At 37.3% G+C, this 23,029-nt stretch overlaps 1 protein-coding gene across 6 annotated transcripts in view; it reads right to left on the reverse strand.

The window, feature by feature from the left end:
- LOC120519123 (pleckstrin homology domain-containing family G member 3) overlaps window positions 1-23,029 on the reverse strand; it is a 182,570-nt gene that overhangs the window by 36,400 nt on the left and 123,141 nt on the right. For all 6 annotated transcript variants that reach the window (XM_039742235.1, XM_039742236.1, XM_039742233.1 and 3 more), the window contains 6 exons: window positions 15,206-15,732; window positions 13,758-13,858; window positions 11,172-11,241; window positions 4,762-4,808; window positions 4,231-4,381; window positions 510-641 (listed from right to left, as the gene is read on the reverse strand). In XM_039742235.1, coding sequence (XP_039598169.1) covers window positions 510-641; window positions 4,231-4,381; window positions 4,762-4,808; window positions 11,172-11,241; window positions 13,758-13,858; window positions 15,206-15,732 — 1,028 coding nt within the window. The remainder of the gene's footprint in view (window positions 1-509; window positions 642-4,230; window positions 4,382-4,761; window positions 4,809-11,171; window positions 11,242-13,757; window positions 13,859-15,205; window positions 15,733-23,029) is intronic.

Here is a 23,029-nt window from a genome sequence, read left to right on the forward strand (position 1 = left end):
ATACAATATAAAGGCTAATTAACATGATAATGTCAAAACCACCCAATCCAATTCAGGGTCATGGGGGTGTCCTGGTAGCACACCAGATTGCCCTCAACAAGACCCCAGAGCCCATAGGCTCTCTCAAGCAGGATCATTTGGAGCTGCATAATAATCTAACAAGGTTTTGATATTTAAAAAGGCTCCGTAAGGACTATCAAAATTAGGGTAACAAACACAGAAGGCAATTTAACCTAATTTCCAGATTTTAATGGCTACTGCTATTTTTAAATTTAACTCAACATAATTTTTTCTCTTCATCCCCCACAATTTACAAATTGCTTTTAACACATATCCCTTCAAAGGAAAAAATATTTATTTTATAAATATATATATATAATATTAATGGCTAAAAGACCAATACATTCAAAAATACCTTTAGTAAACATTCCCATAGCTACTGTAGGACTATTCTCACAACTATTTAAACTTGGCTACTCTCCATGCTCTGTGGAGGATTCCTCGCCTACCTGGAGTCTGACAGCATGTTCGTGCTTCCTCTTCATATCATTGATGTACCAAGCCACCCCTGTCATGCTATCAATTGCCTCCTCCACAACATCATAACCTTTTTCCTGAGAGTCAAAATGTTTTGCAATTTCCTGTAAAAAAAGGCATGAAAGAACAATGTTAATGTTTTTGATCTTTCATATCATAGCTGAACAAGCCCTGTTTTGTAAGATACACAGCCGCTCTGCCAGTTCAAACAGGCCTGGTCAAGAAGAATCTTCCCAAAATGTAATTCCACCTCACCGTACTCACTTGCTTCATTTGACTGCAATGCTGTGTTCTTTAGATATGAATCCTTCCTAAGTGCCAAAATTCAAATTGTTCTATTTTTAAAGATAGCCAAATCATCTCTAGCTAAAATGACAAGTTTGAGGCAACTTACACGAAACACAAGTTACAGACACAAAAAAAAGAAATTTTTTTTTTTTTTGGGCTATTTACAAGTATTTAATATTCAGATATTCTCACTATATATTACTTACCTTGTCTTATTCAGAATATGTAAAATGATAATAAAAAATTAAAGAATAAAGCATTGCTAAAGATAAGCTAATTTCATCTAAGTGCAGTTTTTTTAAACTATGTACTGTATATATTTTTTTATTTTTGAAAGTATATTCAATTATTCTAAAAAGCACAATTCAAGTGTTTGTTCTCTTTAAAAAAAAAAAAAAAGTTGCTTGGCACCTAATGTGCACTCATTACTCCATGTAAATGTGAGCTGAAATATCAGATAATAAAAATCAAGATAGATAAATAATAAAACAATTTGCTGGACAAATGTGTATTGGTGTGGTATACTGATATTTGTAGAATGTCAATATGCTTTTTATAAGTCACCAGCTATACAACATGCTATTAATTTAAAGATAAAAGGACAAACAATGCAGTCTAAAGCACAGCAGAGAAACACACACACAAAAAAATAAAAATATCACCACATCAATAGGGGCCCAGATTCACACTGCAAACTTGGCACTGGAGACGTCACATGCACTGGTGCTCCGATTCCGATTTCATCTCGACTGAATTAGCGTGCAATGACATATTTGAAGTGGTGGCTTTTTTAGTGATCACTTAACTTTGCAAATAAAACATTAACATAATGTGACAAATCTGAGCAACGTTTTGCTTAAGATCTTCATAAAGCCAAAGCACAATAACTTCACTCAGCTGCGCTCTGGTTGGTATAGCATATCGCAGTTCAAAAACATGTATAATTTGTCGAGAGCTTGCATTTTCAACAATGGTGTAGGGCCTCATATCTTTACATATAAAAAATACTATACGCTGTTATTTTTTGGGCAGGAGGCGAATTAAGTGGAAGCTTGGAGCTCCCCACCATCTCCAGCTTGGATTGTTTAGGCTCAACTCGTTTGGATGTCAACTGAGATTACATTTATGGGTGATGTTGGGATAAATAATTTCTAAAATGTGTTGTGGTACAACAATAATTAACGTCTGAGTTGCGCAGCTTAAATATGTTTTTGCTGTTGTTCATTTCCAATGTACCGTTTTAATCCGCAGTAAGTCTACAAATCTGATTTAAGCGTTGAAGACACTGATTTCAGTTAAACAGGACACAACATTTTATCTGGGGTAGTCAAGTGCTTTTTTCATAAAAAGCTTTAACAGGCGCATTAGCAACATCTACTGGATCGGACATCAAAAACAAAGATAAGCAAAAATCTACATATAGCAATTGAGCAGTACACAGATACCCAAGATTGATCTTGAGACTTTAAGAACTGATATTGAATTGTTTAAATAAAAAATAACGATTAATCAGAAAATTGATATTTTTACCCAGATCTACATATCACATGACATAATACCAGACGAGCAACACCTCAAAACAGCTCAGCTACAATGAAAAGAAAAACACAGCAAACAAACAAAAGTGCTTTACCTACCCTAGCAACTGCAAATGAAAAATGGATGGTAGTGGAACAGTTATAATGTGTTCTAAAGTGTAGCCAAACATAATCATGATAAATCACGACACAAAATATTATTCTTTATGTTTAAGTACATTGGCAAACCAATACATTTTGGCAACATTTCAAACAATAGCTTTACTAGAACATTTTGAAAGGTGAACCTTGTTATTCACTTGTTTTCTAAAAAAAAAAAAGGTGAAGTAGGTTGTAGACTTGCATTTCTAAGATTTTTTTCCCCCTCATTTACTTGACTGCAAACACAAAATGTTGCAGGTCTCGTGGAAATGCTACAAGGTTATTTGCATCATGGATAGTGGCAGGACGCCATGGATGATCATCAGAGAAAACAAATTTGTTGTTTTGCCACAAACCTACTACATTTTATAAGACAAAATTGTAGAAGGATTGATTATTACAATATAAATAATTTGAATAATACACCATATACAAACGGCACTGCTGCTTCGCAGTAAGGAGACCCGGGTTCATTTCCCGGGTCCTCCCTGCGTGGAGTTTGCATGTTCTCCCCGTGTCTGCATGGGTTTTCTCCGGGGTCTCCAGTTTCCTCCCACAATCCAAATACATGCAGGTTAAGTGCACTGGTGATCCTAAATTGTCGCTAGTGTGTGCTTGGTGTGTGGGTGTGTGTGCCCTGTGGTGGGCTGGCACCCTGCCCGGGTTTGTTCCTGCCTTGCACCCTGTGCTGGCCGGGATTGGCTCCAGCAGACCCCTGTGACCCGGTGTTAGGGTTGGGAAATGACTGACTGACTTTATACAAATACATCAAATATTAAATCTTTGGGGATATAACAAAGTAGATTACAAAATAAGAACCTACTTTTGCCTTTTACAATAATTGAAAAAACTAATTTATATTGATTAAATTTGTTTTGCTCTATTCTTTTTTTTTTCTTTTCTTTTTAATTATTCTCTCTTTTGTGATCTTAACTATTGAGACAGACTCACTTTCACTTTAAATTAGATAACACGCTTATAGAAAATGAATAGATGAAAAGGTTTGGTCATGCATATGTTCAAAATGTGCTTTCTAGCTGCCACATGAGACTTTCCTGATTAGAATGTCAGTTAAGCCATATGTTGATAGGGTTATAACAAAATACACTGTATAGGGCCATTTAAAGTTCAAACACCATATTATGTTTGAATAAATTGGGTCTTTTTTATTATGATGTCAAGGAGGACTAAAAAAAATAGATGGACATTAGTAAATGTGTGCAAAAGGTAAAAAAAGGTTCATAATAAAAAGAAAAAGAAAATTCAGACAGAGCAGACTTTTACATATCCAATACAATTTCAGAACCATTGCTAACAAAGGCTCTGCTTCCCCAAACCACCACCAGCACTGTGGCCCTATACTTGGATTAAACCAGTTCACCATGAATATTTACACAAGTTTAAATCATATTCTCCGCTAATATTAAACAAAGCCTAAAGCAGTATACTGCATACACTAAACAAAAAGCCAGACGTTGGTTTAAAAATGTCTGACAGTTTAATCTACTGTTTGTAAGGCTGCTCAGTCACTGCTCATGGTGATAAATGAATTATTGATTTTTGTATAATCTTCTGATGGTGTATTTAAAGTCAGGTGTTGTATTCACTGCATATACAGCAGCCATTGGTACAACAGTACTGTCACTAATCTATGGGAGATGCGCAAGCAGGAATTTCATTGTACTTTGTACACACAAAAACGTGGAACTTTAACATAAATACATACCTGAAGCAAAAGGTGATATTTCAAGATCCTCTGAACAGGTTTCAAGAGATAAGACCCTAAAGGGAGAGAACGCTTCAGAGAAGCTTGCCTCTCACGAAAGAATTTGGCCAAGATCTTGTTTCTCATACATTCAGTCAAAGCAGCAACAGAACTAAAGAATAACAAACAAAAGAGCCAACATTAATACCAAGAACAGGCACATAAAAAGGACATACAGATCCATTTGATACTAGAAAACATTCAATAATGTCCACATTCTACAGAAGCCCATTTAAGGCAGTTTTAATTCTACTCATCAAGGAAATACCTACAAAAAAAACAGACTGACTAGTTATTGTGATTATGTAATTTAATACTATTGATTATTATAATTTGAACAAGAAAAACTATGTTCGACAGTGGAGTACTGTGAATTGATCTGTGGCTCTGCTGGTCGAGGTCATGCTAAAAAGGTTTCTCATTAACGTGCAATGAAATGTAATGTCCAGTCCATATGAAAACAATGTAGTAGTAAGCAGTGCGTTCACTTACTTGGGGTAGTTGGTGCAGTACTGAGTGTAGATATCAAAGTCATATCTCTGTAAGAAAAAAAGAATACATATAAGAAACCACAAATACAAAATAGAATAAAATAAAAGTTCTGGCACTAATCAATGTTTACTCTGTGACAAAATTAGTTGTACCCAAAAGCTGTGGTCCAAAACGGACATATGAAACAAAAGTAACTCAAATAAGGAATGATTCCAAGAATAAGAGTAAAAGCATTCTGTCTATCAAAACATAGATCGAGTCAGACAAGAACCAAATGATGTCCTGTAATCTGCAGGGGGAAATGGATCCAACAGCAGCAGCTGCCACAGCATATTCTATTTATCTACTCTATAAAAAAAAAAAAAACCACCAAGGTCTGTTATGTCCAGTTCCTTCAAGCAATGTGATTGGTCAACACATGGATTTGGTGTGATTGGTCAGTTTGGCTTTGGTGACACAATCGAGAGAGGAGGTGCAAGTGTGAGACATACGAGGAGGAGTAAAGTCATAGAAGACAAACTGAGAGTTGCCTTTAAAGAGAGGAAGCATAAAAGCAGACATGAGGCGCGCAATGTGCCTTGAAACTAATGACAAGCAGGATTTAAGGGAACGTCCTTGATGGAGGAAGTTCAGGTCAAGAGAGGCTTGGACATGCAAGGATACAGAGGAAAGGCGCTGAAGGTTCACACAAGGCAACAGATATCAAATATCATGAACTAATATCACAGACAACCTAACACTAGCTTTTCTAGTGGTGTGCCCACATGGTCTCTGCACTCAAATCTGATGTACATTATTCCATTAGGGACAACCCACGGTAACTCTGTTACAACCACACGCCCAACAGCAGTAGCTATAGGCAGTCAATTATAAAGATAATGGACAATGTGAATAGAGTTCACATAGTGATGTTCCATTCCAATAAACATGGCAGCCTTCATGCTGTCATACATGGCTATTCCGTCCCAATGTCACACATTTGCCACTAACATGTGATGCAACATATTTTGCTAATCTTGAAGCCTCAAAGACTAACGTCTCTGGCCTCATCACGCTCACACAATCATTCACATAATTAATGAGCATGGTATCAAAGCATTGTGTGTGTGCAGTACGTTAAGGGCATGATGAACGAACCCAGATAACCATCAAAACACGGACAACATCTGTTGACAGGGAGTATAAAAGCATTGTAAAACTAATAATTTGAATACTTGGACATAATGATATGCAATGCTCTTCTCCAGGTAAATTGGACCATTATAATTATTAAACACATTTTTGTCACAGGGTGTATTTATGGTTTTAATTTTATGGCCATGGTTTCAGGTATGACCACATTCATATTAAATGAGGTAGACCAAAATGACAATTAGACAAATGCACATTGATTGTCATATTTAGAACAGCAGCAAAAATGTCACTGCAACATTAACTTTTTACTTCAAATTGGGTTTTGTCAACTGTTATCAATTTCTCTGGTAATTCACTATAAAGCACATGCAAAATGCAAACAATATTCCACACAGCACATCAAATATTAAAATTACTTAAATATTTAATAATGTTACCTCCAAGCCAATTTCCAATAACGGCACATCAATTAAGAAATATGTATAGAAAACAGCAAGCACTGTTTGAAAGAACAGTTTAGAAGCCAATATAGGCCTCTGAGGCTTAATGTCCTGTGAACAAAAATCATTTCCAAATGATTTTCTAGCAAAAGACACACTGATACTTTTCAAATAGTATAATAAAATTAGTCAAAGATTTTTTGATGTAGCACACAACCAGCTTAATAAAATGGCAAGCCCCCCTGATCATGGACACTACCAGACAAACTTAGAGGAGTCATTAGTAGCAAATACTGCAACTCTAAATGGGTTTGTACTTGTCTTTATGTTCTCTGGCTAACACAATAAAGGAGTAGGCATCCTATTCTGAGGTCGTTCCCAATTCTACAGATTGCTAACCTGTCACTGTATTTCTGACCACAAGCTATACTAATCCAAAATAACTACTTTAAGAGTATCTGACAAATGACTGAAATTAAACATTACACACAAATGCTTTAATAAAAGCATATTCAAAGTAAAAACAGCACTCTCTTAGTCTACCTTAGATGTACTATTTATTTACAGTATAATTAGTGATACTCTGTTTGATTGGCCAGTTTTCACTTCAAGTGATTTGAAAGATTTAGTGCTCTGTTATGTATGCTATTACCGTACTTGAGGAAATGCATAAGTCTGCTTCTGGCCAGAATGCTTTCTGTAAACAGATGGCTGTATGACAAACTTTGGGGAAACAAAGAAGACAAAGCCCCAGAGATTGGCTTTTATATTAAAGAAAGTGGAGTAATAAAGAAAAAGGAATCCAGGAAGCAACCTGTGTGTGCAGAGAGTAATGGCAGGTGGATGTCGTCCAGGTGAAAAAAGAGAGGAAGAAATGTTAACCCACGAAAAGAGAAGAGAGTCAAGTTCAGACCTTTTCATTTAGTACTTTAATTAAAATGGGCACTCCTTGTCCGAGTATGGACAGTGAGCGAGCTTGTGTTAAACAGGCTTGTTAGCTTAACAGCCAAACCTGTCAATTTTATTGATAAACTTTTTTCAGCCTTGTATATTCTTGATAAACAAATAACCATTGAATGGCTGTTGTCCTTCCAGTGTTTGGCATGAAAACTGATTAAAAATTAAATAGATCTGCTCTTATTCTTACCTATTGTTCCGTAATGTCAAGGGTGATAGTAACCTCGACATTTATATTCCTACATGTAAGCAAACACAAATCATTTTATTTGGTCATGGGTTCCTTCTTTGTTTCCTGTTTGTTTCTCAATCTAATGCAAAACTTTAACTTGCGTGTATTTATCTATTATTTGGTGTTTAATGTTTGATATTACTTTGTACCCTATGCTACAATATCAAATAAGCAATGTATTAACATTTTATTAGAACTGTATCTTGTAAAAATGGCAAGCAGTTTATTTTCACGTATGCTATATGTATGGTGAATAAAATGCTTTGTCCGCCTGCAGTAAAACAGTAAACTTTAAAACTCAATAGGATAAACTTTAAAAATCAATAAACAAAAAGGTATCTCTAGCTAAGTGGAGGTAAGATATACTCCAAAATACAGAGGTAGATCGACTCCCTACTCCTGATGTCACACTTCCACCTTCCCTCGGCCCGTAGCCTCTGTATCGGATTAGCATGAATATATCGCTCCTGCACATGAACTATGATTCTTAGCGCGATGAGAGAAGTCGCAAAATCAACCGGAATGTTCAAGCAAATTCTAGAAAAGAAAAAACAATTTAAATCCATTAAGTAGTTCTCTCATTCGCTAGCTAAGTGGATGTAAGATATGCCCGGAGGCTGGCGTGTGAGTGAGTAGGGCCCCGCACCCCTCCCCACAGGCCACTGCAACTCTCTTGGATTTGCACAAATAAATCAATACCGTAAGCGAACTATGATACTTAGTGCGATGAGAGGGGTCGCAAAATCAACCAGAATGTTCAAGCAAATTATAGAAAAAAACCTGATCTAAATCCGTTAAGTAGTTCTCTTGTGAAAAGCAGACAGACAGACAGACGTTGGATTACACATTTATATATATATATATATATATATATATATATATATATATATATATATATAAATATATAAAATTCTTTTTGTGTTTGAAACGGAAATGACGAATGACCACGCGAAACGGAAATTACGTATGACCACAGAACATATTATAATACAGGAACAAATCACTTCATTTGTGGATGCCATTTTTATATTGCCTTTACAAATTATTATTTGTGTGAGAGTTATTTTACTGATATTGAAAAGAAATAAATCCAAACACGCCAATCTAACCCATAGAAGTGTGCCTTGCGTCACCCTCTCCCAGCCCTGCCACCTGGACTCCAGCGTTGAGCCGTCCGCCGCCAGGCACGTTCTGACAGAAGTTTTATTTATTCGTCTACATCACTGTTGTGGAAACTACCACATTGTAACTTTTTTTTAATTGCCAGTACTTGATAGTAGAAGAGACGAGGAAAACAGCGTTGTGTCCTTCTACTTTTTAACTGCGCCGAGCTGTAAACAATGTGAAGATAAGACCGCTGTCAGTGGCGACGGGTTGTGAGAACAAAGTGGATGCTGAAAGGCGTGGAATGTTGGGCTCCTCCACCGGGTCGAGAGCTTTGCAGTTTTGGGCAGCGTCCTCTCATCTTGCACTGTTTGTGACACTTTGAGTGCCCCGCCGGCTCCTGGGAGAGTGGAAATCTTTGCGAATGAGTGTAATTGGTGCCATCGAAGCAAGACTCTCTTTGTAAATTGCACTGCACGAATACTTACTGTCCCTTAAGGTGAGTTTGGGTCACTAAAACCCCGCAACACTCAAGGTTGCTTTTGTGATGAATTCTTTTAACAACATGTAGGGTTTACATCTAAGAAGATGTACCGACCTCTTCATGTAAAGTATTGGACTTGGGAATTTTTTGGACCTTCTGCCCGTTAAGCATGGAACGGCAGCGTCCACATTTCTCAGAATAATTTTTCTCTTAAATCACAGGCACATAGTGCAACGTTGTCAGGCAGAAATTTGGAAGATCACATACAAAATGTTATTTCTATACCACACCGGTCGTGTAGCGCCTTTCACAAGGGATCTGCTACCGAGAGATGATCCAAATACATTTAAGCTGCTGTTAGTGCTACTTACCTGTTGTGTTATAGCGCCTTTAAAATGTACTTTACCCGAAAGTACTCCAGTACTGCTCAATGTATCTTTACTTCTTATATGTTAATGTTTTACTGTTTAATAATTTATATACATTTTATTTTTTTCCCTTGCACTCAGTGGGTAATCGAAGCCACTGGGTAATCAGCTAGTACAATACATATATATACACACATATATATATATACACACATATACATATATATATATATATATATATATATATATATATACACATATACACATATATATATATATATATATACATATATATATATATACACACATATATATATATATATATATATACATATATATATATACACACATACATATATATATATATATATATATATATATATATATATATATATATATATATATATATATATATATATATATACATACACACATACATATATAAATATATATATATATATATATATATATAAAAACTTTAAGAAAGTTGAGCTATAAAAATCCTGGGGATAATTCTTTAATACAGAACATAAGACTTCTACAGGGTTGGGGTTATGCAGTAACTTAGCATGAAATTTTTTTTAAAAGAAAAAAAAAAAATTGGTCAGTTCAAGAAACATGAATTCGTTAACTGGTATCAGATGAAAAAAACTGATTGGAGCATCTTTATATATTTAAATATGTATTTATGCTAACAAAAATGTGCCAAGTTAAAGTTGTTTGCAAGTTGCTTATTTTACTTTTTTCATCTACCCCTTATTTGCTTTAATTCCATCCAGGTCACCATACTCGGCTTTTAATAAGATGAGCTTCACTTGATTTGGGCCATTTTGGTTGTTATTTAAATAATTTCTAAGAAGCCTAAATGAAGCTTTTATCATAAGGAATTCATTATATTCACTTATGTACCTCATAGTCAACACAAGTGTTAACAGACACTCATCACAAAATAAAAGATATCCACAGATTAGATAGCATTACTGAAAAACCATCATTCTCATGGCATTAAGATAACAAGATTACAGCATGCTCAGCCATGTTAAATACTTTTCCCATTTGAAAGCAGCTGTTTACATTAAACTAACTTTGTCATCTATGCAGGCTCTTCTTGAGCATTTTATGAAACATGGCTTTCTTATATAAATACTTTTGTGTGGGATCCCTGCACTGTGCAATTCATCATCCATGCATTTATGCTGAAAACTCCCAACACAACAAAATGACAAATGTTCCCGGAAGCAGGACTGTTTTAGACATGTCAAGAAAAACAAAACAGAACTTCATTTACCTTTAAAAAAATTTTTGTGAAATACAATAATTCTTTAGTTTTTTTAAACAGATGCAGCTGGATATACAGTAATTTATTGGCAGGTTGTGTGGAGCACAGCCTGGCCTGATAAAGCACACAGCACTACTATTAGAAGGAAAAGCATGAGAGGAAAAAAACTTTTTACATTCTTTTTATTAGAGCATCAAACTGCAGTTCTATAAAAAATACATTTCAATTATTAAAGTACTGACAGGTCATACATAGGAAAGTCCAGCACAGGATAAAAGAAGCCCTGGCTACATTGATAGCTAGCTAGAAACTGTCATTATAAATGCATATTAATGATAGCATTGTGTATCATACTCCAGATGTATTGTACGTATCATATTGGTTTTCTTTAAGAATAATCAGTGATGCTTACCTTGTCTACAAAACACTGAGCAATGGCTACTGGGTCGTTTTCACACATGTCCAATGCTTGGAGCAATTCGCTTTGAGAAATGAAATATTACACATATTAAATGTAATAAGAAGAAATGCATTACAACAGCAGCAGCAATTTATTTCTTGCATAACCCAAAATCACACAAGTAATGAGTCAATGGGCTTTAACAGGTTTTTCAACAGCCCCCCACCCCCAGTCTGGACTCCATAAGACGACATGAACTTTACATTACAACAATATAAATCGCGTTTCAATGTGAATATTTCATTAGGCTGTCACATGAGTTCTTAAACAAACACCCTAGGAAAAGTCGATACAGTTCCCTTTTTATATACAGTATGTCATATGCATGCAGAGATACCAAAACTTGTGACATAGCAAAAGGCTACATCAAAACTACAAATATATTTCCTTTAGTGATCAAAGGTTGAGACAACACATATTACTGGGGAAAAACTTTCAAATATGACACTGAATGCACAACTAATGTTAGGGCAGAAATTGTTCAGCTGAATAACAAAGAAAGAACAATTTTTTTTTTTTGCATTTATAGGCTTTCCTGTGCCTGTCTTTTACAATTGTTTTATCACAGCTTCCATTTTTTTTTAAACAATGGCACGTAGGGGATGAAAAAACATCAAAAAGCAACCCAATTGTCTGTTAACAACTCTTGGATTTCCATTTTTTGAAATGAAAATTGAGAGTTCTTGTCATCTCTTCCGGTTACTGTCTTTCGTGGAATCATTCTGGAAAGAATTCTAATCTTCAGTGATTACTTCAGTGTAGTTCAATATACAGCATTCATCTTTTTTTCCCATATAGGACTCCTAATTAGATATAGCTTTTCTTTTTCAATAGCATAGGGAAAATGTATGCTTCATGACACACATATTAATTTTCACAAAGTTTGCTGCCTCAGTTTTTATGATGGCAAATTGCATTGACGAGTGATCAGATGAATTGCAGTTCATTGCAAAGTCCCTCTTTGCCATGAAAATGAACTTTAATCCCAAAAAACCATTTCCACTGCTTTTGTGAAGAAGGCTTGAGGGTGCCCAAGAAGGTCCAGCAAGCACCAGGACCGTCTCCTAAAGTTGATTTAGCTGAAGGCACCACCAGTGCAGAGCTTGGTCAGGAATGGCAGCAGTCGGGTTTGAGTTCATCTGCATGCACAGTGAGGTGAAGACTTTTGGAGGATGGCCTGGCTGTCAAGAAGGGTAGCAAAGAAGCCAAAAAAAACATCAGGGACAGACTGATATTCTATAAAAGGTACAAGAATTAGGATGCTGAGGACTGTTGGGGGTAAAGTCATTTTCTCTGATAAATCCCCTTTCCAACTGTTTGGGGCATCCAGAAAAAAGAAAAGGCGAGTGCTACCATCAGTCCTGTGCCATGGCAACAGTAAAGCATCCTGAGACCATTCATGTGTGGGGTTGCTTCTCAGCCAAGGCAGTGGGCTCACTCACAACTATGCTCAAGAACATAGCCATGAATAAAGAATGGGACCAAAATATCCTCTGAGAGCAACTTCTCCCAACCATCCCAGAACAGTTTGGTGACGATGGAGCAAAACAGTGATAACTAAGTGGCTCAGGGAACAAAACATTGAAATTTTGGGTCCATGGCCAGGAAACTCCCCAGCCCTTAATCCCATTGAGAACTTGAGGCCAATCCTCAAGAGGCGGGTGGACAAACAAAAACCCACAAATTCGGACAAACCCCAAGCATTGATTATGCAAGAATGGGCAGCTGCCATCAGTCAGGATTTGGTGCTTGCTGATAATACTGGGATAGGGCTCTTGTCCCCTGTAACCTCAAACTGGATTAAACAGGTGTGACAGTGTTACCTCATGTCATTATGTCACTAACTTAGCCAACTGCATGAACGTTTCTTATGTTTTTGAGGTTTCATTTAATGTATGGTATTGCGTTCATTTCACGTTGTTAGTATTATTCTATGGTCACTAGTCTTGAAAAGGCATACAAGCAAAAATATTCTTAATATACCTGACACAAAATTTGAACTTGACAAGATTACTTGTTTCTTGTTTAACTCACTGCACATGTGTTGTACATTGTTAGTTAAAAAACTCACTGCACATGTGTTGTACATTGTTAGTTAAATCTGCAACTTCTCCGGTCTTGGATCCAAAGTTTAAATGCATAGTAGGAACATTCTGTTCAAAGTGAAAACGAGGTTTTCCACAATCAAAAATGCAAAGGCATGCTGTTAATCTATGTGTCCAGACTGCCCCGTTATATGAGTGTGTCTTTGAAAGAAAGTACATTCTGTTTAGGGATTAGTCATTTTCTTTCATCCTTGGTAATGCTAGAACCGAATTTAATATATCAGAGCCTTGGCCAAGATGGAATTACCCAAAGAAAATGAATGCATCAATACATGTACACAAAGCGCAAGACATGTTAAGATACTCAAGAAAAGCATACAAAATACCTGAGATTCTTTAACACAAATTAAGTTTGCTGGTACTAAGAAAATTATTATCCGTATTACTTATTTATGTATTAATCTTTTTCTATAAAATTAGGAAAAAAAAGTACCTGTTGAACTCATAGATATCTTCAATATTACCAAAGAGGGCAGACACTTGTTCTGCTCTAATGGGCAAGTCAGGAGTGTCGATGATATGGGCCAGGTAATCCTAAAATGTACCCAAAATATTAAATAAGATAATTAGAACATGACAAATGAATTTACACATTTACTGATTTATAACTAAGAATTGGAATTCATAGGCAGCATAATATAATTTTTTTGGTTCATCTGCTTGTGCTTCCGCTTGACACTTCAAGAAAGAGCAACACACTTGTCCATGAAAGCACACAGAAGCTTTTTTGCTACTTCAATCATAGTGTTAACTTAGTATGCAAAACACCATGAGTCTAGTAATTTAAAAAAATTGTCACATTTATGCCATCATGGAATTAGCACAGAGAATAAAAATACACAATTTATGCTTATTCTAAACACATGAAGATCTGACAGACTTTTACTACCTTCTTCTGTCTAACAAAAAACAAATAAGCTGAATTTCCACAGTTACAAAGCCCAAACCTGGCCTGATTTTCAAACACATATATTTGATCATCCATGTATACTGTGCCTTGAAACATGAAATGATGAAGTAAACAGCTTTCTGAAACATTATTTGATGAAGGGCCTTCTTGGGGTTTATTTTGATGACCAACATTATTATTACATCAATTGTGCACATATATACACATATATATATATACATATACACACACACACATATACATATACATATATGTGTATATTTATATTTATATATGTGTGTATATATGTGAACAGCTGGGGGATACACAACATGCTACACCCAACCTCTGAATGACGTGAGGTTTATCTTTATTTCTTTACAGATTTTTTTTTTTTTTTCTTTCAAACTCTACATCATTCTCACATAACACATACCTCAAACTCTACATCATTCTCACATAACACATACCTTGGCATACAAAGTATAGCGTATACTTCTTTGGATGTATGAACTACCAAAGATGTTTGGTTTAACTTTAAAGGTGCCAGCAGCAGAGTATCTTACTTAGATGTCCAATGATTGCACACATGGAGGCTCCAGAGCTTGGAGAACATCTGAGAGATCTTAAAGCTAGTTTCCTAGTTACCTAGAAACACCTGGAAATCTCGCAACAAAATATTCTGCTGGGTTAACAAAGACATGTGTTCCCTGATGAGTAACTTTCCCTATGCAGCACACTCATATAGAATATTAAGCAGTGAGAGAGGAGAGTAGTATAACATACTGAATGATATCCGACCTAGAACAATGAGTAAGGTCAATTTTGTTTGAATTCCATCGATTCAGCAATTAGAATGACACTGCAATAAAATAATTAAGAAAATAACCTTCATTTCCATAAAAAAGCATTACCGGAGACCCTAACAAAGAGGAAAACGATAGTACATTAAAATGAATCAAATTAAAAGAATCGTAAAATCCCATACTAACCTCCACTATGCTAAGAAGATCCTGAACATACATGCGTTCTGTCTCAATGATCTCAACTACCACCCGATCCACATAGGACAGCTGGGGGTTGGGGGCCATGGCCTTAGCAGCAAAGGGCGAGACGGGAGCTGTTCTACTAGAGTTCTCCATGCTGCCTCTATTACAAAGATGGTTGTTGTTATTGTATGAGTTATTGGCCCTCGGTGAGACTGATGTTTCGTGTTGTGCCTCTCCAACACCCATCATCCAGTCATGTAATTCCATTTCTGGTTTAGAAGCATGTTCTAAGTAAATGACATTTGATTCTCCTATCACAGGTTCACTTATATTGGTCAACAGTACTCCAGTGCTTCCGTACAGGCTTTGACCATCTCGAGAGGATTCCAAAGACAATGTGGATGCCAGGCTTACAGGCCGTTCAGCAGAATCCGAGTCTGCACTACCTGACGTACCACCGTCAGAGACAGAAACTGTGGACATTCTCTCATTGCTGCTCACTGATGAAGCTGTAGACAACCGAGAGGATTCTGTATCAAAAGAGAACAAAAGCAGGTTTCAGTAAGCAGTTACGTATTACAAGCTTGGTACAAAACATACAATCACAGTCCTGTACAAGAATACTCCTCTGATACATTATCAATTCCCCATGATAAAAAATTATGCTTTTTGCGTTTTTTTAAGAAAAACTTAATTCTTTCAAAATGTATTGATTACAGAAAATAAAAAAAAAAAACTTCTAAAGCAAGAACTGTCCATACAATCCCGAACATTAAAAGTAAAGCACTGCAAATCTTCAAATTTTGAATACGGCCATAAAATCTGAGCACATCGAGACATTTCTCATGAACCTACAGTTAATATAAATGACCTAAATACAATATATTCAGATTCAACTTTATTGTACATTGTACAAAATACAGTTTAGCAGCTGAGCAGAAGTACAAATAATACAACCACTTAGTTATACAATGGTAGCAGACAATTTAGAGTATACATGATCCTACAGATATTGTCTTTGATTTTTCCAGTGCTTTTAACACCATTTTGCCTCTTCGACTGGGGCGGGGCTGGAGCTCAAGGCTTTGAATCTCGATGTCCCCACATTCTCCTAGATGCTGGACTACCTGACCAACAGATAGCAGTTTGAGAGGCTGAGGGACTGTGTGTCAGAAATGTTGGTGTGTAACCCCGGAGTACCACAGGGAACTGTCTCGTCTCCCTTCCTGTACATCCTCTACAACACCAGCGTTTGCCACCGGCAAAACTTCTCAGATGACTCCTCCATCATAGGCTGCATTAATATTGGAGACGACAGCAAGAAAAAGAAATAGTTGCTGGACTGTTAAAAAGCGTCTAAGACCAGTCGCCAATCAGGAGGAGGACATGGAAGTGGTGCAGAGCTACAAGTACCTAAACAGCAAACTGGACTGGACTGACAACACAGTGGTGCTGTACAAGAAGGGCTAGAGCAGACTGGACTTCCTCAGGAGACTCAGGTTTTTGGTGTATGCAGCAAGCTGTAGGAAATGTTTTAGCAGCTCATAGTAGCTAGTGTGGCATTCCATGCCGTGGACTCCTAGTTAAGCAACATGGGCTCAAAATATTCAAAATGCCTTAAAAAACTTATCTGGGAAAGCCTGCTCTATCACAGGGCAAACCCTGGACACACTGGAAATTGTTGAGCAAAAGAGGAAGGTGCAGAACTGGAGGCCATCATGAAAAATCCCCTCCATCCCCTCCAGGAGGCGCTTGGAGCACTTTTAGCCACAGACTCGCTCATTCATTCAAATAAGGAGTGCTAAGAGCCTCCTCTGGGGGTCTTTTCTGCCCAGTACAATGGGGCAATTCAATGCTTCCTTCCGATGTACATGTTAAGTTCATTTGAAATATCAGCACAATAAAAATGTATTTATTTCTCAATTGATTGGTTGTATTATTTGTCCTGTGAGTCTGTATCCTTGTTTTTTCATGTTTTTGCTGTTGTATACATCTGAATTTCCCCTAGGGATTAATATACTTTAATCTAATCTGCTGTAATCTAGCACTGGGATCAGGGGTTCAGCCTTTTTAACAAGGACCGAGGTACCATGAGTCCAAATGAGGTCCTCAGAGATGTGAACTCCCAGCAACTTGAAGATGAAGGCATGCTCAGCTGCAGTCCCACTGATACAGAAAGTGGCTACAACGTTTTGATTTCCTAAAGTTCATGATGGGCTCTTTGGCCTTCTTAATGTTGAGGGTCAGATTGTTATTGAAACTCCACTTCTCTAAGATCTGGACCTCATCTCTGTAGGCCGGCTCATCATTGTTAGTGACAAGACCTACTAGTGTGGTGTCGTCCACAAACCTGATAATGGTGTTGGAACCGTGGAGGGGAGGACAGTTGTGAGGGAACAAGGAATAAAGTTGGGGACTCGGTGTGCAACCTTGTGGGATGCCAGTGTTCAGGATAACAGTGGAAGAGGTTTGGTTCTCTAGTCTAACAGCCTGGGGTCTGGTTAGACAGAAGTTCAAGAATTCAGTTGCATAGTGAGGTGTTTAAGCTGAGGTTACAGAGCTTAGTGAACAGTTTAGAGGGTATAACAGCATTAAACCCCGAACTAAAGGCAAAGAACAACATCCTTCTCCAAGTGGATCAGAGAGGAGTTAAGCGTTATAGAGATAGCATCTTCAAGTGACCTGTTCAGGTGGTATGCAAAAGGATGGGGGTCCAGAGTGGGTGGAAGGCAAGTTTTCTCATCGGCCAGGACCAGTTTCTCGAAGCATTTCACAATGGTGGGAGTGAATGCTACTGGGCACATAAGCAATACATTTACACATACATATTAAGTAACATCTCACTTTTACTACCACAACTCTCAACTGCATCAAAGTGACCTAACATTACAAAACACTCTCAGATCAGACACCCAGTGAGACTGAACCAAAACACAACAATGATTGTACATTATGTTTTGAATGCTTCCAATTATGGCCACATAAACATTAAATATTCAAGAAGTTTACAGGATTTCAGTTATTATTAAAAATGTCTTTACTCAAGCTTAAACGCTAAAATAGTATTTTTACAGGAGACCCACTTACTAAGCAAGGATCAGTCCCGGCTGCAAAAGGACTGGACTGGCCGAATGTTCCATTCTAGCTTTACAAAAAAAACGACAGGTGTGGGAATTCTCATACATAGAACAGTCTCATTTGTAGCATCAGATGTATAGTATCTGATCCTGAAGGGAGATATGTGATTGTCATGGGCAACTTATTTAACTGTAAAATTATTTTGATAAATGTTTATGCACCCAATTTCGATGATAAGGAATTTATGCAAAATGTATCTGCATCCATTCCCAATGTGAACACTCATAAACTCCATGCCGGAAAAATATTGCTCAATTTCGAGGACTTAGACACCATTTCTGCAATATATTAAATTATTTTACAGTCCCTCCCTTTCAAAGATCCAAGAGGACAGTAGGAAAAAGATCTCTCAATTAATATATCAGAAAAGGAGTAGAAGGTAGCAATGCAGAGAATTCACTCGAGTTCCATATGCACAAAGCATACAATTATTCAACTCAAAATCATATATCGAGCACATCTGTCTCACCTAAAACTGTCCAAAATGTTTCCAGGGCGAGATCCAACCTGCGAACTCTGCAATCAAGCTCCAGCCTCACTGGGTCACATGTTATGGGCCTGCACCAAATTATCATCATTTTGCACCAAAATTTTTAAGTGCCCTTCAGACAGCCTTGGGGTCCCAATCCCTCCTAACCCATTAACAGCTGTGTTTGGGGTTCTTCCAGATGGGTTTAACTCTTTGAGGGCTGAATATGTTTTCCAAAAAACATAGTTTCTGAAAAGCAATGATTTCACAGAGAAATCATCATAAAACATCTGCTGCTGCATTATGCGGCTGCCAATTTGCCAAGAATGTGCGGCAGGCTTGCTGCCAGGCTGTCTTTGCGTGGCCGGGACGGCAGCCTCTGCAGCGGCCACAGTCGCAGTGCATTGCAGTTTGGTTTCTACCTCTTATCATTATCAAGTGGCAGTCCTCCTGACGAACATTGACGTAGGCGTGTCAGCTACATGAACCTGTTCAGCACCATGATTAGCTGGGGACCAGTCAGCTTAAGCTGGAACCTCGCATTCATTTTCAATCTCTTGCATCAAAATCAGAGTCCGACAAGTCATAGTCCAGTTTAGAGATAATAGGCAAAACTTTGTCCACGGAGTATTTTGCTTTACGCATTTGCTTTGATCTCTCGCCATTATGTCAGTGCCATTTTTGCTCTTGTTTGCACCTTACTACTCACACAAGCTTAGAAAATCTCAGTTTAAACCAATTAAGCTAACTTTCCTTCTAGCAACAAGAGTCTAAAGGCGCTTTTCCACTGCATAGTACGGCACAGCACGGTTCAGTACAGCTCACCTTGGTTCGGCTCAGTTCGGCTCGGTTTGCGTTTCGACTGCAGTTTAGTACCGCTTTAGAGTGGGCGGGATTATTCACGTGTCGTTATAGTTGCGCCGCCTCTACTGCTGTGACACCGTGGAACTTTTACAACAACACGCAGACAACGACAACACTTTAGCTCGACGACGCAAGGGTAAGCATCTAAAAAGCACGTCACTAGCTAACTTTTATCACTGTTGCAAAGCATAAAATGAACTTAACTGCCAGTGTAACATTAAAATGCCGATTCTGTATATTACAGATCTTCCACATTTTGCAAAAAAGTCGCCGCAACAGACCATCTGTTTGGACATTTAACCGTGCCTCAGAGTGGTGGGATGTGATTGTTCCCGGTTTTACAAACACTCAGTGGCTGGAGAACTTTCGAATGTCTGAAGAAACATTCATCCACTTATGCAACAAACTGCGTCCAGCGATGGAGAGACGCGACACAAACTTCCGCGTGTGTGTACCTTTAAAGAAAAGAATAGCGAGTGACGCAGTAATGACGATTTTCTCCGGCCAATCAGTGACCAGCAGAGTTTACACGTCACGTTTTGGTAACGGTTCGGCGCGCTTGGAACCTCGGCTGAGGTGGTACTAAAAAAAGGACCAGGTACCAGGTACTGTTACCAGTGGAAAACGCCCCAAAAGTGAGCTGAACTGAACCGTGTCGTGCCGTACTATGCAGTGGAAAAGCGCCATAACTAAAACATAACGGTTGGTTTTGTCAGTTTACAGTTGATGACCATCATCAACTCCTCTTTTTTGACAAAAGGCGACATCAGCCCTGAAAGGGTTAAAGTGAAGGAGGACAAACAAACAGTGATTGCATTCACTACAATTTTGGCATGCAGACGTATTTTGCTGAACTGGAAGAATCCTAACTCTCCTCTTTTAAGTCAGTGGGAAACTGATATTTTATACTGTTTGAAATTGGTAAAAATCTAATTCTCAGAGGATTGGTACAGAACTTTTTCAAAACCTGGCAGGATCTAATCAATAATATTTTAGAATAAGAAGGAGTAATTTGCTCTGCATTTCTTTTTCTTCTCTATTCATCTCTATTGCCCTATTAAACTCGTCAATTTAGGTATGCTTACAAGTTTTAAGTATTACTCAGTTGGCCATGCTCTTTCTCAGGGGTGTGGTTCGATTTGTTTTCAATCCTATTTTTTGTAAAAAAAAAAAAAACGATCTATATGTAATAGAATGATTACAATAAAATTAATAAAAAAAAAAAAAAAAGTCTTTACTCAGTTTGCTGATATTTTTTAAATCACAAATACTAAATAAAAGGATATTCTTAATCTGCTCAGCCAATACAGTGCTGCAACAGTGATTTATTTGCAATATTCTGACAGGGTTTGTGCAGAATTGAAGACATTACTCTCCAAACACACTTAACACATAAATACCCGGTGTTATCAATTAAAGTGTCCAATTGCTAGATTCTGGCTGAGTGTTCAATACAATAGAAGACCGTAAAGTAGAAAAGGCATCACTTTGAGTACCTGGTTGTCCCTAACTTGACTAACCTTTTGGTCCCTCCGATTTAAATTAAGTATCTTCTTTAAGATCCTTGACAAAATAATGTCACATCATTGGTCTTGCACAGAAAAGTGCATCACCACCCTTACACCACTGCAAACAACCTGAACACTTTACTACAAGGTAAATGAGATGCCAAAATTAAGGACCATTCTCTCTAAAAAATATTTTAAACACTTCTTCCGCCCCGCTGAACAAGATGTTCTTCTCCATTGTCATTACTACAATCATGTCCCCTGCCAATAAAATACTCGGCAATATTCATTATTGCTCTAGGGCGGGGGTTCTCAAACTATCCTGGGGACCCTCTGTGGCTGCAGGCGTTTGTTCCAACCAGATTCATAATTGGTGATAATAATTGATCTCATTTAATTAGCCGGCCTTTTTTCTCTTCCCTTATTCTACATTCAGAAAATCGCAATAGTTTGATTTTGACATCTATACAATATTTAGAAGTATTTCTATTTTTTCCAATATCGTTAAATGCTTAACACATTTCTTTAATATTATTTTGACTTTTTTCTGTGTAGTTTGCTTCCTTCATTGTAGCCTAATGATGACAATTACAAAGAAGCAGAACAGACATCTGGGAAAACAACACCGAATGATGAATGGCTGCAACTACTTTAGCGTCAGACCTACTAATCTTTATATATATTACGCTATGCGTCCGTTTGTCAGTCCAGGATTTTAAATCACCTGTAGCTCACAAACTGTTTGAACTAATGACCTGAAATTTGGTACACATATACTACATGACGTCTACTATCCGCTTTTAGGGTGATGATTGACCTCCAAGGTTATTCCTCTTAATATTTTTTATTTTATTGTAGAATTAACTCTCGGCAATGGCCGTTCTCATCCTTTCCACCTTCGCCATCACTTCCCCTACCTCTTCTTATCTTAAATCATTTTTGAGGCAGATTGATGACATAAGTGCCAGCTTAAGTGAAAAATTAAAGAAAATGTACTAAGTAATTGCAACACAAACACAGTCTTAATCTGTTTCAATGTGAAAAGATGCCGACGAAAGAAGAGAAGAAGTGGGCCGCTAGGGTGGAGAAAAGAAGAGCTGCTCAGGAAGGAGAAAGAGCATCAACCTCTGAGCAAACGAACGCTAAACGCACAGAGAAAGAGGAGCAAAACTAGGAATACTCAAGTCAAGTGTATTCACTGCATGTTATGGCGCAGTGTGTTGTTACTGGTTAGTACATAATGGATGAAAATATTGTTAAAAAGTACAAATTACATTTCCCATAGAACTGCTTAGCACATTTTAATAAAAAATTACCAAACTTAGTTTGTAATTTTTACATTGACTCCAAAACACAAAAACAGGGTAAAACCAGATAGATCACTTCATTAGGCTAGCAGTTCAATTAAAAACAGGAGTTGGTTAAAACTCTCAACTCAGTCCTGGGGACCCTTGTGACTGCAGGTTTTTGTTCCAATCGGTTTCACAATCGGCATGTCATTTTACTGTTGATTGATCTCATTTAATTAGTTAAGTCTTTTTTGTTCTTCTTACTCTGCATTCCATAAAAGTACTGCAGTCTAATGTTTACATCCCTAAGACATTTAAAAATATTTTAATTTTGGCTGTAGGTTCAAATGCTTGGCTCTCTTTTGCTGTTTCCTATTAATTTGCATTTTTTTGTGTAACTGGCTCATTTAATTGTATTCTAACAGTAATAAGCACACAATAAGCAGAGACAACTCCAAAGTAAATAACACTGAATGCCAAAAGGCCGCAGCTGCTTCAGCATTAGACTCCCCAACATGCTCATTAGTATATAATGGATTAAATAACCATAACACCTGGA

This window comes from Polypterus senegalus, chromosome 18, assembly GCF_016835505.1.
Source record: "Polypterus senegalus isolate Bchr_013 chromosome 18, ASM1683550v1, whole genome shotgun sequence".
Taxonomy (NCBI): Eukaryota; Metazoa; Chordata; class Cladistia; order Polypteriformes; family Polypteridae; genus Polypterus; species Polypterus senegalus.